The sequence below is a fragment of the Podarcis gaigeae genome (genome assembly GCF_964106915.1).
Source record: "Podarcis gaigeae genome assembly, chromosome: 7".
NCBI classification, from domain to species: Eukaryota; Metazoa; Chordata; class Lepidosauria; order Squamata; family Lacertidae; genus Podarcis; species Podarcis gaigeae.
In genome coordinates this window covers 29,896,860-29,910,910 of record NC_139683.1, presented here as the reverse complement: position 1 = coordinate 29,910,910, position 14,051 = coordinate 29,896,860, and the positions used below count along the sequence as shown (strand labels likewise).

Sequence of the window (14,051 nt, the reverse complement as noted above, 5' to 3'; positions counted from 1 at the left end):
GCCCATGTGAGAGGTCACATGAGCTGTGTGCTGTCAGCTCTGCACATTTGTGCAAGATCAACACTCCTCACGCTCATGCTCTTTTAGCATGTTTTAAAGGTGAACTGAAAGCTGCTTATTTGGTCTCTGTGTTGTTATTTTGTATCATTCATCACGGTGGGTCCTTAGAGCAGGATAGAGGGTAGCCCACTCAGCTGCATTCATACTCTTCCACTTTCCCATGTTAAGTACTTGTACGCTTCTGACTTAAGACTGCTAAAACACCCTGATAGGGATACTCCCCTAGTAAACAGAAGAACTAACGTTGGATGGGGGAAGTACAGTAAAGAGTGTTTACAGTGAACAAATACCATGCGGATGGCTATAGGCTGAGAATATTGCATAATCAGTACACAGAAAGAGCCCTGCTGGATAAGAGAGCATTCAGATGTGGGGAATATTGTGTTAGTTATTCCTGATAAAGATAGCACTCGTGTCACATTTTCCAACATTCCTTTCTCACTGCAGCACCTGCTGTGTTATTGGAATGGTGGCTTTTTGAGCAATGCTAAATTTCATTCCTATCAGGAAGTGTGGTGTGACACAGCACTACTTCCCCACCCGTGCTTCTGTTCCCCCATGAAAACTGTGCAAAATAACTGTATGTCGGTATACAGCCCCAAATTTCATCACTTTACTACCACGATTTTCCATGTTAAGGGAGCTGCAAACTGATTTATTTATTTTTAATTAACAAAGAGCATGGAAATCTATCATGCCGTCTATTCCAGTAAAAAGTCTGGAAGTGACTTTTACGCTGTGTAAAAGCTCAAATAAAATGCAGAAATTAACAGTTTGGGAAACCTCAGAGAAACGAACCATCATTTGAATGCAGACCAAGGTCCATCTAGCCTAGTATCCTGCCTCAGACAATGGCCAGTAAGATGGTCTGCGGAGTCCACAGGAAGACCCGAAGGCAATGCCTTTCGTGTTTCCCCTACCCCTGGCAGGCCTAGTTCCATTTCTAACACATTTAAAGTGGTGACTATGGCAACATCTTGCAGCAATGGGTTCCATATATGCTGAGAAAAAAAAGGTCTCCATCTTTTCTTTAATCCAGTGACGGGACAAACTAAAAAGAATGTCCCTGGATAGTCATTGGAAGGCTCATTACTCAGAAACACATAAGAATAATAGGTGGCTGCATTGGTAATCATGAGACAAACTCCCAAAGGTTGCAGTAGGGCAGCAGTAAAGGTAAAGGACCCCTGGACTGTTAAGTCTAGTCAAAGGCAACTATGAGGTTGCGGTGCTCATCTAACTCTCAGAGCGAGAAATCCTGTGTTTGTGCAAAGACAGCTTTTCATGTCAAGTGGCTAGCATGACTAAACCACTTCTGGTGCAATGGAACACCGTGATGGAAACCAGAGCGCACAGAAATGCCGTTTACCTTCCCGCCGCAGCAGTACCTATTTATCTGCTTGCACTGGCATGCTTTCGAACTGCTAGGTTGGCAGGAGCTGGGACAGTGCAACGGGAGCTCACTCCGTTGTGGGGATTTGAACCACCGACCTTCCAATCGGCAAACCCAAGAGGCTCAGTGGTTTAGACCACAGTGCCATCAGTGTCCCTGGGGCGGCACTATCAGGACCAACTAAAAATGTCACATTGTCAGGGTGGTGTAGTGGTTAGAATGCTGGACGGGGGAACCTGGGAGGGGAGCCCAGGGTTCAAATCTCCACAGCAGCTTACCTGAGTAGCCTTGGGCCCTCTCTCAGCCTGACCTACTTTACAGGGTTGTTGCAAGGCCAAAACGAGGAGACGGGGAACCCTAAAGTTCAGCTTCAGGTTCTTGGAGGACAAGTGGGGTGCAAATGAAAGAGTGAAGGAACAAAACGAGGAAGGAGTTGAGGCAACAGCGGCGTGGGCGTTCAACGCGGTCCTGAGGGAGTTGCTGGGCTGAGGAGACTCGCCCTGCCCGCCCCCGCGCACACGTGCCCCGGCCCCCCTGCAGTTGCCCAGACCTGGAAAGGCGCTCCACGCCCGCCCCCTGCGCACAATGCTCCTCCACCTGAGGGGACCCTCCTAAGGAGAGGCGTCACCCCACTGTGGCTTTGGGGGTGGCGACTCCTTCAGGGCGCTTTGCTGCCTATTTGCGAGCAGCCTTGCCGCGCGGGGGTTTCTGCTTCTGGCGCGCGCCATCCGGGCACCGCGCTGTGCAGTGAGATGAGGGTGAGAGAAACGCAGGTAGAGGCGTCTGGCGTCCCGGCTTTCCCGCCGCGAGGGCCTTGCCCCGCAGCGCGAGGGCTGAAGCACACGACCCTCCGCCTCGCGCCCTTGGGCCGCGCAGCCCAATCATTCGGCGAGGAGCTGGAGCGCATCGCCGGCAGCGTCCTCGCGGTTGGGAGCCGGCACCCGTGACGTCAGCCCTCCCGATTGGTCCCCTGGCGGCAGCACATGCTCAGGACATCTATATAAAGACGTCCCCGGCCTCCCCCCTCCCCTGCAGCTGCTCTTCCCAAAGCCTCTCTCTCTTGGTCGTCAGCCGGGACAGCTCCATCCAAACGCAGCGCAATGGCGAACCCAGAGGCTTTCTTGGGCAGGTGGCGCTTGGTCTCCAGCGACGGCTTTGAGGAGTATATGAAGCAGTTGGGTAAGGAGCAGGGAATGGATGGGGAGAACGGGCGGGGGGGGGGGAGTAAGAATTTCAGGGGATTCCGTTTAAAATGATGAGGATATTTTATGACAACAGAGAAGCAGAACTAGAGATTCCCTCCTTTCATTGGGCAAAACTTGGGGGAAAAGAAAGGGGACGGAAGGGCAGATAGTAGGATTGAAAAGTAAGCCAATCCATAAAATAGTTGGGCAAATCCTCTCACAAGAACAGTAGTGCTAGTAGTGTGTGCATTTTTTATTTTTGCATCCAATTTGCCGACTGCAACCTAGCCATTTACATGGACGTAGCCTTCCTGGATGCAGTGACTTTGTGCATCTGTAATAAAATAAATGTAGCATTGCAGCCTGAAGCTTTTTTAAAAAAAACACCCAAAAAGCACTGCTTAAATAGTGGCATTGTCTTTAAAATGGCTGCTTTGGATTAAGTGACTTACTTAAAAGTTCTTCTCTATGATTTGTGTAAGGGAAGCAGTGTCTGCATGATGCACATTTTGTGCACTGCAATTCTTTGGGTTTTGTGAATTGTCATGCCTTTCTCATATTCTGTCATACTGGAGTAGACACAGTCCTATTTCTTTCTACTATGTGCACATGTGGTGTGTCTGGCTTGATTAGGAGTGGAGGATTATGAAGAGGGAACAGGAATTAATTAATTTTTCCTTTCCTGGAAGCGCATATCTGTCTCTCCTGTGGGGAGCTGGGATTAGGAGCTTTTGTGTGTCTCATTTTCTCAGCTCCTGAGAGGCTGAATGCTCTGTCCAAGGTCTGTGGAGGCATTCTCAGGCTTGCCTTTAGTAACAGGCACACAAATACAAATGGATATTGTTTCAAACATGATACTGAACTGAGCTGCAGTGTGTGTGTGTGTGTGTGTGTGTGTGTGTACATATACCAAACCATCTCCTTAAAACAACATATGAAAAACTCGGAGTGGGATGGGGGGACAGAAGAATGGCTGGGGTCGATGGGAAGGAGAGGGAGATCTCTCATATAAGCAGAATGGCACTTTCCCAGGGATTTCACCTGAGTCAGAAAGGAGGGCAGATGGCAGAAACCTTCAGAACTCCTGTAACACAGCTTACACTTCTTATTACAATGCATTTGGACATTGCTGGTGCAAGAAGAAACCATACAGTGGGGATGAAAGCTCATTATAACAGAATATGATGGTCTTAATGAAATTTAATTTGATTTTCTTTTTTTAGACAAGCCGGTCATTCTTGCAATTATATAGTATTGTTTTTATGATATTTAATGTTGTGCACTGCCTTGATCTTTTATGTGAAATCTAAATGTTTGGCTTTGGTTGTCTCACTGCACGGACTGGAAAAAAGGCCAGGATGAGCAAACTTCCTGTGACCGTGCACAGGAGGATAAAATGTACCATAGTGATCTCATATTCAGTATTATTATTTTACCAGACAAATTGAATGGAACACTAACCTAATTAGGGGTGAATAGTTTGGGGCTGCATTGATAGATCTGCCAAGTTACAGTGTATTTAAAGGGTCTAGCTGAGGCTGAAACTGGAAAGAATAACAGATATCTGAATTAACATCCGGCTGTTATGTTAGAACCTTTCTTCTTTCTATCCTTGTGGATTAATTTCACTAAAATGCTATCCAAGTCCACAGATGACTCTTGAATAGGGCTGTGTATATTCTGTTCTAAACTCGGTGTTAGTATCCAAGCTTTTGCAGAACAAGCAGAATCCTGTGATCCATTTAAACGATGCAGATAAAACACAACTTACTTGTATTTACACATTGTGTGTAAAAAAAATATTCAGCTTCTGATCTTTCTAGGTAGTGGCAAAGAGTTATGAGCAGTGCATAAATCCCATTCCTAACCTGTATGGCACCCCATATCTATTTTTGCATCCTTAAGGACTAGCTCCTTGCTTTTTGAAGATGTTAATGTAATTGCACAAGAAAGAATAGGGGAAATGTATCATTGGGGCATGCTATGGCTTGTTTGGGGAATTGTTAAGCACGGGTGTGTTGCATTTTGCTTGTGGAGCTGCATTTGGCAGGCCTGAACTAGCCCCACAGTTGACACACTTGTTATTTCACACATGGGGTTAACTAAGTTCTTGTGCCCAGTGAATGGAGACAATCATGGTGTTAGTCCATTATATGTTCTAGTTGGCATGGGGCTGTTATGCACTACATTGAATCTAAAGAGTATTTCAAATGTTTCAGTGTCAACCCAGAAGATAGAGACCCCCCCTTCAATATACTAGTAGTGTCTGGGAGAGAGAGAGTATGTGTGCATGGATTTGCTGCACCTCTTGATTTCTCATTGCCCATTTACTCAGTTCACGAAGGTTTGCTGACTGTTGAAAAGCATTGTGCTTCGAGTTACTATACAACCTTTCTGTGATGTTATCAATCAAGGTTGCATCCATCAAGTGGTGAATAAGCATGTGTAAAGCAGCCTTTATAGTCTTTGCAGTAAAGGCTTAAGGATTACAGTACTAGTGCAGGAAACCTTTTATTTCTCTGTTCTGGGCTCAATTCACCTAATGGTTCCTGCTAGCAGAAGCTCAATGCAATAACTTCCACTAGTACAATGCAGTCCACTCCCCTCTTGTGGTTTCCCAGTTTGGCTCAGGAGAGTCAGAAAAAACCCCAGAACAGTGTGTGGCAAGAGGAGAGGGGGATTGTTTCATGTGGTGAGCTGAAATACTTGTGGTAATGAAACAATTGCCATGACACTACAATGATATATATCCCACTTTAAAATATATGTATAGCCTAGTCCCCATTTCAGAAACATAACATGAATTGAGTCTTAAACTGCACAACAATAATCTAGATGAGGTCCAAGTCTATCTCCAGAGAATGGAAATGTGAGCTCTGCTGTTCGGCTATCCACTCATTAAGAGAATACAAGCTTCTCCTTAATGATCGTACGTCCTGCAAAATGTTATTGCTGTTGTTGTTATATTTCTGGTGATTTCAGAAGTTAGGCTAAAGCAGTGCGGGAGAAGCTGGGCTCCTTCAGATATTGCATTGCAGGGGGTTGGACTAGATTAACCTTTGAGTCCTTTCCAACTCAACAGTTCTGTGATTCTATATTTCCAGACTGCAACTCCATCATCCCTAACCATTGGTCATGCTGGCTGGGGCTGATGGAAGCTGAAGTCCAATGACATCTGGAGGGTCACAGTTTCCACCCCTGTGGCCTACAGGAATGACTGTATTTGTACACATAGTGTTTTGGGTTGTTTACTTCTCTCCAGAAAGTCTCAGATAGATAGCACTGGAGGAGGAGCAAGGCGAGAGTTGTGACATGACACAATTTATTTCTAATTTTTCTGTAGAGCCATGGGTACTTTTTTGCCTGATTTCATTGATTTCCCTTTCTAAATGCCAATGTGATATAATTTAGTTATTTGTATCTGGGGCAGAAGTCATTTGGTAATATGCTGAAGTCTTACAAAAAGACCTGTTACTCCTGTAAGGCAGAACGAAAGTGGAGTAGTTATAATAAGCTTCTGATTAACCTGAGATGCTTCAACACTTCACCTGAGTCACTGGAGTTCTCCTTCCCCATGCTGGGTAATTTAAACAGTTAGGTAATCTTTTGTGCGCATGTGTGTATGTGTGTTATTGCGTAATGACTCTGCTTGGCTGAACCAATCTGACAGGTCCCTCGCCTTTCTCTTTTCTGCAGGTGTGGGCGTGGCCATGAGGAAGATGGGGAGCATGGCAAAGCCAGACGTTATCATCACTAAAGATGGAGACACATTCCATGTGAAAACAGAAAGCACGTTCAAAACATCAGAATTCAGTTTCAAATTGGGCGAGAAGTTCAATGAGGAGACGCTAGATGGCCGAAAAACTCAGGTAAATGAAGCGATCGTCCAGAGAGGGCATGTACTGAACAGTCACATGTTCACACTGCTCACAAGTACAAACCGTCTTTTCACATGTGCACATTTATGTGTGAAAGTGTGTGTGTTTGTCGATTTGTACAGCTCGGCCGTTGGGTACACAGGTACATATACTGTACTTTGTTGAACATTCACGGTCACGAACTGTACAAGTGTTTAGCCACACATATTGGACCCGCGTTGAATATAGCATGTGAACATCCCTACAGGAAGAAGCTGATGCAACTCCCTGAACTCTTCTGATTTCTGTTAGGTGAACAAGTTACTCCCATCAGTGCGTGTTGTAACACTGTGAATGATACCAATCACTGTGGTTCAAGTGGTGCATGGTTGCATCACGGCTGAGGTAAATTTCCTCATGAATCAGCATGGTATTGCGTTTGGTTTGTCAGTCATTGCCTTTGGTTCCCGTAGTGCTGTTTGGGAATTTTTTGCTTCTGTTGTAGATTAGCCATCGTTAATGATGCAAACTCATCTTGGGGGAATGCTGGAAGTGTGTGAGCTTTCTGTGGTTATTTGCCTTCTCTTCCTTTTTTCTTTTGTGTACCTCACCCTTCAAACCTGTTCTCAGAGCAACTTACAAAGTTTCAAGATAAAGCAAAAAAATCCAGCCGCAAACATAAAGCAGAAATTTGAAAATAATAACCAAACTAACAGTAGTTTCCTGTACATGTCTGCCCAGATGTAGGCCCCGCTGGGGCTTACTCCTAGGTAAGTAGATACAGGATTGGAACCTTACCTTTGAAAATCAAAAAAGTGTTTGATACCTAAAATGGCATCAAGCTAGGTGAGCCTGGCATCAAGCCTCCCTGTGAAGGGATGTACAGCGTAGTGGCTAGAGTGTCAGACTAAACCTGGAAGTCTAGAGTTCCCACTTAGCAATGAAGAGGATCACTGGGTGACCTTGGGCCAGTCACTGCCTAACCTACCTCACAGGGCTCTTGTGGGGATTAAATTTGAGGGAGAACTATGTGCACCACATTGAGTTCATTGGAGGTGGAATATAAGTGCAATGAATAAATAAACAGTTCCAGAGTCAGGATGCCACAACTGAGAAGGCCTTTCTGTGGTAAGAGGGATAACTGCCAAATGGCAAAAGCAGGTCTGTGCTGCAGAACTTAACTTTAGGCAGGCACATGTGAACACAGGCAGGTAGGCCAGTCCTAAGCCATGGAGGGCTTTCAGGGTCAAAACTAGCTCCTTTGGATTGAGCCCCTTTGGAGTCACTGCAGTCAGCAAAGCACTGCTGTGATGTGGTAATTCATAACTTGACATCCCAGCCAGTAGATGGAACTGAACACCACAAGCAGGTAAAGAGCCCCACAAAGACAACAAGAGAGTGAAAGCCAGATCAACACATTTAACAAAACCCTAAACTGTGGCAAATCTTAATTACAGTTGGATGAATCAAGCCATCTTCATAAACTATGTTTTGAAGATGGATTGTTTCAGCTAGCCTATAGCTAAGATTAACTGCAGCTTAATTGTATTTTTATGATATGCTAAACAGTAGTTAATATCAAATAAAAGCAATTAAATAATCTATGGCCTTTCAAGCTGGGGTGGGGGGGAATATTGGTTTTGTTTGTTGTTATGGTATGAATTTTGTGTTTTATGTTGTAAGCTAGTTTGTGATTATGGGATGAAGGATAGTATAGAAATTTAACTAATAATAATAAGGCACAGCAGCACTGAAAGGTGCCTTTAATGGCAAATGCCTATGCATTTTACACACCAAAATGCTTGGTACCCTATTAAACAATGCTAATCAGCCAACACAGTTCTCAGCTGAAGTAGTACAATCCCTACTAAAATGTCAAAGCAAGCTGGATTTGTTCCCTAATGGATTCAAATGGCTACCTGTAACTTTTTACTGTTCTTAGTGCAGCTCCTTTTTAATTTTGGAAAATCCCTGCGATCTTAATGATGGTCCCATTTTGTGAATTCTGGCAGCAAAAGGATGTGTTGCAATGGAATAGTGTGATTTGATTCATATCTGCACACCTCAGAAGAGTCAGGTCAAAAGCCCTGCCTGAATGATTCAGTGGCTTTTTCTTGGGAGTGTCATGTCTGTGGTTAATGCTAAGGAGCTCTCCCTTTTGGATGCTTGCCAGCTGATGATCCCTTCAATAGGCTTCTTCGCCAAACAGGCACAACAGGTTCCTGAAGCTCTTTTCATGGCCATATGCGTTAAGGTGTCACGTTGTGTGATTTCTGACAAGCATCTTGCTTCTGCACGTTCTAGAGCATGGGAATTCCCCTCAGATTACAGTAACAGGAGTATAATCTAATGCAAATAACCTATAAGAATAATGGTGATTTGCCAGGACTTTTCCTTAATCTCCAATTGCAATACTACAATTACAGTATCGTCTCTCAAACTGGTTCTGCACATCCCTTTGTGAAAGTGCTACGTGAAAGGGGATTCCAGGAGACAGTCTTAATTGCATGTTGCACCCTACAAAGCTTTTTACCATATACAAACCATCACACAGCCCATTCTGTTACAGTGGTACCTCAGTTCTCAAACAAAATCCATTCCAGAAGCCCATTTGGCTTCCAAAATATTAAAAAACCAAGTGGGGGGGTTCCATTGATTGCAAGAGCTTATTGCACTCCGCAGAAGCCATGTCGCGTTCTGGAAAACCTTCAAAAACAGAAGTATTTGCTTCCGGGTTTTCGGCATTCGAGAACCGAAACATATGACAGGAGTTCGGGAACCGAGGTTCCACTGTACTGCTTATTTAAAGCAAGAGAAAAGGGGGGCAAAAATATTCCTCTCCCAGACCCATGGGATACTGAGAGCATAAATAGTGTGATGCTCTGAGGGGTCTTTTTCATTAGGTTAAGTAAGGAATGTGTCAAATTTGGGGGTTCATAAGGGTGGCAGAGTAGGAGGCACCAGCTTCATTCACACGTCATGGTAAGCCAAACTTTGACTTACTGGGAGTGCATGAATGTACACAGCATCCAGATAGGACCTTGTGTAGCCACTTTGCTCCTTCCCAGTTTCTCTTCCTTCTTCACTTCACTAAGCCAAAGTTTCTCTTAGTATGCTGTCCGAACCCAGGCTTATGGTTAAGCTTTCTCCTTGCTAACCACAGTTTAGTGTACGAGTAACATGACTGCCAAGGAGCATAGTGGCTGTGAGTTCCTTTCTGGGAGCCAGCACATTCACATGGTGTTGCTAAGCCATAGTTTGACTTACTGTGTCGTGCAAACCAGGTAATGGACTAGTCTTTTTCAACTAGGAAGCTCCATTGAAATGGTTAGAAGTTGTGCAAGCATTTCATTTAACACGTCTGTCAGGCGTCATTTTCATTTTCTGTCTGGAGGACAAAACTAGGCGTGTCCTGATCCTTCTTGGCAGTATAAAACTTCAGACAAAAATTTACAGAGAAAAGTACATGACAGCATAGAGAATCCACATTTCATTCTTTATCTTCCACAGACTCTTTGGCGTACTAAGAGTCTAAAAGTTACTGCTTTTTAATTGTCTGCACAATTAGAATTTGCACAAATGCCTGTGTTTCTGATAGCTGTTTATTGTTCTTGCCTTCATGGGAGAAATAACTTGTCAGCCATTGGGGAAGGGGTTTGTTGGATGAAGGCAGCGCTTCAGCTTTCTGGAGAATTTGTGTTGAGGAATTTGGAGTGGGTGGGGATCTGGCGGGTGGACATATTGTTTTTTTAAAAAAGATACATAAAGTGGGAGAGCTCTAGGGTTCCTGGACATGCTTAATTTGGCATGTGTATATATAATATTTGAATTCTGTCTCCTTTGTTTTGGTAAGACACTTTCCACACCCAGTTATAAATCTGGCAAAGCAGGAGCATGATAATTTCCCCTTTGGTGCATAGGCCTATGCTGAACGTAATCAGACTATCCATGTAATTGCATGCCCTCTGCAAAATATCTTATCACTCAGACAAAATGGTAATCTCTGTTCACCTTCTTTAATTAAAGGGGCAAGTACTTCTCTGGTAGCATTTGCATGAGTTTGCTCCTTAGGACAAAACTAGACATAGCACCCTTTGAACAATAGCTAATTGCATTAATGACTTTTTTTTAAAAAAAAGTCAGCATGGGGGGCTGATTCCAGATTGGGACTCTGGCAGAGGAAAGCTTCAGGCCTTGCTGTGTCCCTAATCTGGACCCTAACCCTAACCCTAACCCTAACCCTAACTTCCTGGCACTGGGAGAGGGCAAGCACACATTGGAAAGAACTATAGCTAAGGTGAAAGACTTTAACGCCTCCCTACCTGGTTCCCAATCAGGAGTTCCTTCTTCCCTCCCTGTGCTTTCATTTACTTTTGAAAAGCTACTCATGCAGTTCTAATTCAAAATATTATAATTTCATGAACGCATCACGTCTATTTTGTCCCTTAGTTATGCACACCAATGCAAGATCAGAAGCACATTAACTATTACTGCACTCTCTTAGCACAGAGCAGTTTTGGAATAAATTCACTAAGATGCTAAGTACCAGATTTCTGTATTCTTTTTCAGACTCTTATCACCTTAGATGATAATAATGTATTGACCCAGCACCAGGAGTGGGATGGCAAAGAAACCACAATAACCAGAAAGATAGTAGATGGTAAACTCATTGTGGTAAGTGGAATTTTCCCCTGGTTTCCTAGCCAAAATTGTACACAATAGCTGGAATGCAACATAATTCAGGCATACTAAGTGTCTATCTACATTGCTCTATTCCCTAGTGATCTGGAGAGAGAGACTGATGAATGAATGTTCTTTGTTTTGCAGGAATGTGTCATGAATAGTGCCAAATGTACTCGCGTCTACCAGAAAGCATGAAGATGCTGGCTTCTATTTTGGATGCGGAGCTTTATGATGGACAGCTTAGTTCCAGGAACATAGCTGATCTACACTCCATATTTCTCATCTGTATTCCTTCTCCCTGCCCCCAGGTTTTTTTTAAGCATCTTGGAAGAATCTGTACTGTACACAATTAAATTTCAAGTCCTTGATGTAACTACTGAGAGCTATTAAATTTGAAAATTTCATGAGTTTTTACTTATTTTCAAATATTTTTAATCCGCTTTGCTATTAAGAAAAATAAATATCAAACATAAAACATAGTTCAAAAACATTTCAGAAAAGAGCAAATATCAGAAGATCAAGAAATATAGGATGGTAGAATCTAGTGCTGGTGATCAGCAAACATCTGGATATAGAGGAGTGTTTACAGTAATGTTTTGGAAGCATGCTACTGTTGATTCTGCTGAATAATGGCACCCCAGAGCGTAGGTGCCACCACAGTGAAGTAGGAAATAGTAGCAATATTGTAACTGTATTGTAATTTTTAGAATTCTCCTCAGTTGAAGAAATTCTGGAAACTCTAGTTAGATTAACTGTGAGAAGAAGTGATTAGTTACTAGTTAAGGTGTATTCTGTCTAGGCACATTTATAGCATGGTTTCTTTGAACTCGGTGCAACTTCTATGATACTTATGTCTTAGCAAGTGTGTTTACACATGCAGTCTTAAAGGAAAATAGCATGGCACTGGAAGACCAGAGATGGGGACCCTACAGTCCTTCAGATGTTGGGATACAACTTCCATAATCCCTGACCATTGGTTGGGTTAGCTGAGCCAATGGGAGTTGCAGTCCGAGAACATCTGCAGGGGCTGTGGGTTCCTCATTCCTGTTATAGTCTGTAGAAGGTTTTTCTTAGCTGCTAGACAATATATAGATAATTTCTTTTTATGCTATAATTTGCCAAACTCATTTCCTTTGAAGTCATTTTTGTCCCAGGGCAAAACAAACCCTAGATAATAAGCTGTAACTAAAAAAGCTCACCCTAAATGAGCTTTCCCAAACTTGCTGCCTCCAAATGTTTTAGACTAGTACAACTTGCAACATTTCTACCTAGCACGACCAATTTTAAGGGATGGTGAGAGATGCAGTCCAACAACATTTGAATGGCACCTGACTGGGGAAGGCTGCCCTAAGTGAAATATCCATATGTCACCCTTTATCTTGACTCAAGGATTTTATGGGCCTCAAGAGTTCCAAGAAGGATTCCAGTAAAACATCCTCTATGATGAAGCTTCAGGATGAAGCTATGTTGAGGACATTGGTCTTTCAAATTTCAGCAGCGCCCTGTGTGAACCCAAGATTTAGCATCCCCACCTTTCGCCTTCCATTCCACTCAATTCATGACGTCATAGTTGTGAGACCCCGAAGCCTCAGCATCCAGTGCAGCGGAACCAGTTACGCTGCCCCAAATCTGCCTCTCACACGGATCCTATAAACTGCCATTCATGGTGTCTGTGTGTAGGTCTCCAACTCCCCATCCCAGGATTCTTGTGTTCCACACCTATCTCCTTGCCTCCTTGCACGTCCTTAATATCCTTTAGCATCATCCCTGCCCCATTTTACTCTACACGTACTGTCCATAAGGAAAAGAATTGTTGTGTGCCAAGGCATTCCATCTTTTGCAAGGCACTGTTGCAAAAGATGCAAGAGACGATATAAAGCCTATATGTTACATTCAGTTTGCCTGTGTTTCCCCCCAACCTATGGTCATGGAAGCTTTGCCGTGTGCTGGAATAAAGTTCAAAGGGATAAGATGCAGCTCACAAGCTAAGACATAAGTGCCAATAGTAAAGGTACCCCTGCCCGTACAGGCCAGTCGTGTCCGACTCTAGGGTTGCGCGCTCATCTCGCTTAAGAGGCCGGGAGCCGGCGCCGTCTGAAGACACGTCTGGGTCATGTGGCCAGCGTGACAAGCTGCAGCTGGCGAGCCAGCACCAGCGCCGCACATGGAAACGCCGTTTACCTTCCCACTAGAAAGCGGTACCTATTTATTTACTTGCACTTAGAGGTGCTTTCGAACTGCTAGGTGGGCAGGAGCTGGGACCGAACGACGGGAGCTCACCCCGTCATGGGGATTCGAACCGCTAACATTACGATCAGCAAGTCCTAGGCACTGAGGTTTTACCCACAGCGCCACCCGCGTCCCCCATAAGTGCCAATACTTTGTGTTGAATACTTTGTGTAGGTTTTGCGGGTTCTAGTGAAATAGATCACAACACCAACTCTCAAATTCAAAACCCTCCTATGGTTTTTTGAAGTGCTAAAAATATCTACCCAAATGGTACTGTATATTTGCTTCTAAATCCTCCCACTGCCATATGGTATTATCAGATAACTGAGTCCTTTAGGAGTACTTTACATTTGTTTGACATAACTGGTGAGCTATCGCTGAATGAATTGCTAGCAGCTGATTCAGAAGATACCTTATTTTGACATTAAATAATGTATCCTGCTATTATAGTTATACTTTAGGGAAACTGACTTCAACAAGTTTAAAGACAAGCTATTGCAATCCTTTGAGTAGAAATATTTGAGGGGAAGGAACTGCAAGATGGATGGGAGTCTCTTAAAGGCATGTGCTTTCTGTGCCAACTTTTAAATGCTTGCTGAAAAATTTTCTGTTCAGCCAGGCAATTAAGAACACACCCACCCACAA

At 43.7% G+C, this 14,051-nt stretch overlaps 1 protein-coding gene across 1 annotated transcript; it reads left to right on the top strand.

Annotated features, from left to right (window-relative positions):
• The first annotated feature begins 2,471 nt into the window (after positions 1-2,471).
• Positions 2,472-11,581, top strand: FABP5 (fatty acid binding protein 5). The gene is made up of 4 exons (XM_083748818.1): positions 2,472-2,632; positions 6,334-6,506; positions 11,064-11,168; positions 11,322-11,581. The coding sequence occupies exons 1-4, from the start codon at positions 2,554-2,556 to the stop codon at positions 11,370-11,372; spliced, it is 408 nt and encodes a 135-aa protein (XP_083604944.1). The 5' UTR covers positions 2,472-2,553; the 3' UTR covers positions 11,373-11,581.
• Positions 11,582-14,051: the final 2,470 nt, after the last annotated feature.

Excerpts from the sequence above, each read along its gene's own strand:
- FABP5 (XM_083748818.1), top strand. The coding sequence starts at position 2,554 with ATGGCGAACCCAGAGGCTTTCTTGGGCAGGTGGCGCTTGGTCTCCAGC. Across the intron at positions 2,633-6,333 it reads GGAGTATATGAAGCAGTTGG|GTGTGGGCGTGGCCATGAGG; the intron begins GTAAGGAGCAGG and ends TCTTTTCTGCAG. Across the intron at positions 11,169-11,321 it reads TAGATGGTAAACTCATTGTG|GAATGTGTCATGAATAGTGC; the intron begins GTAAGTGGAATT and ends TTTGTTTTGCAG.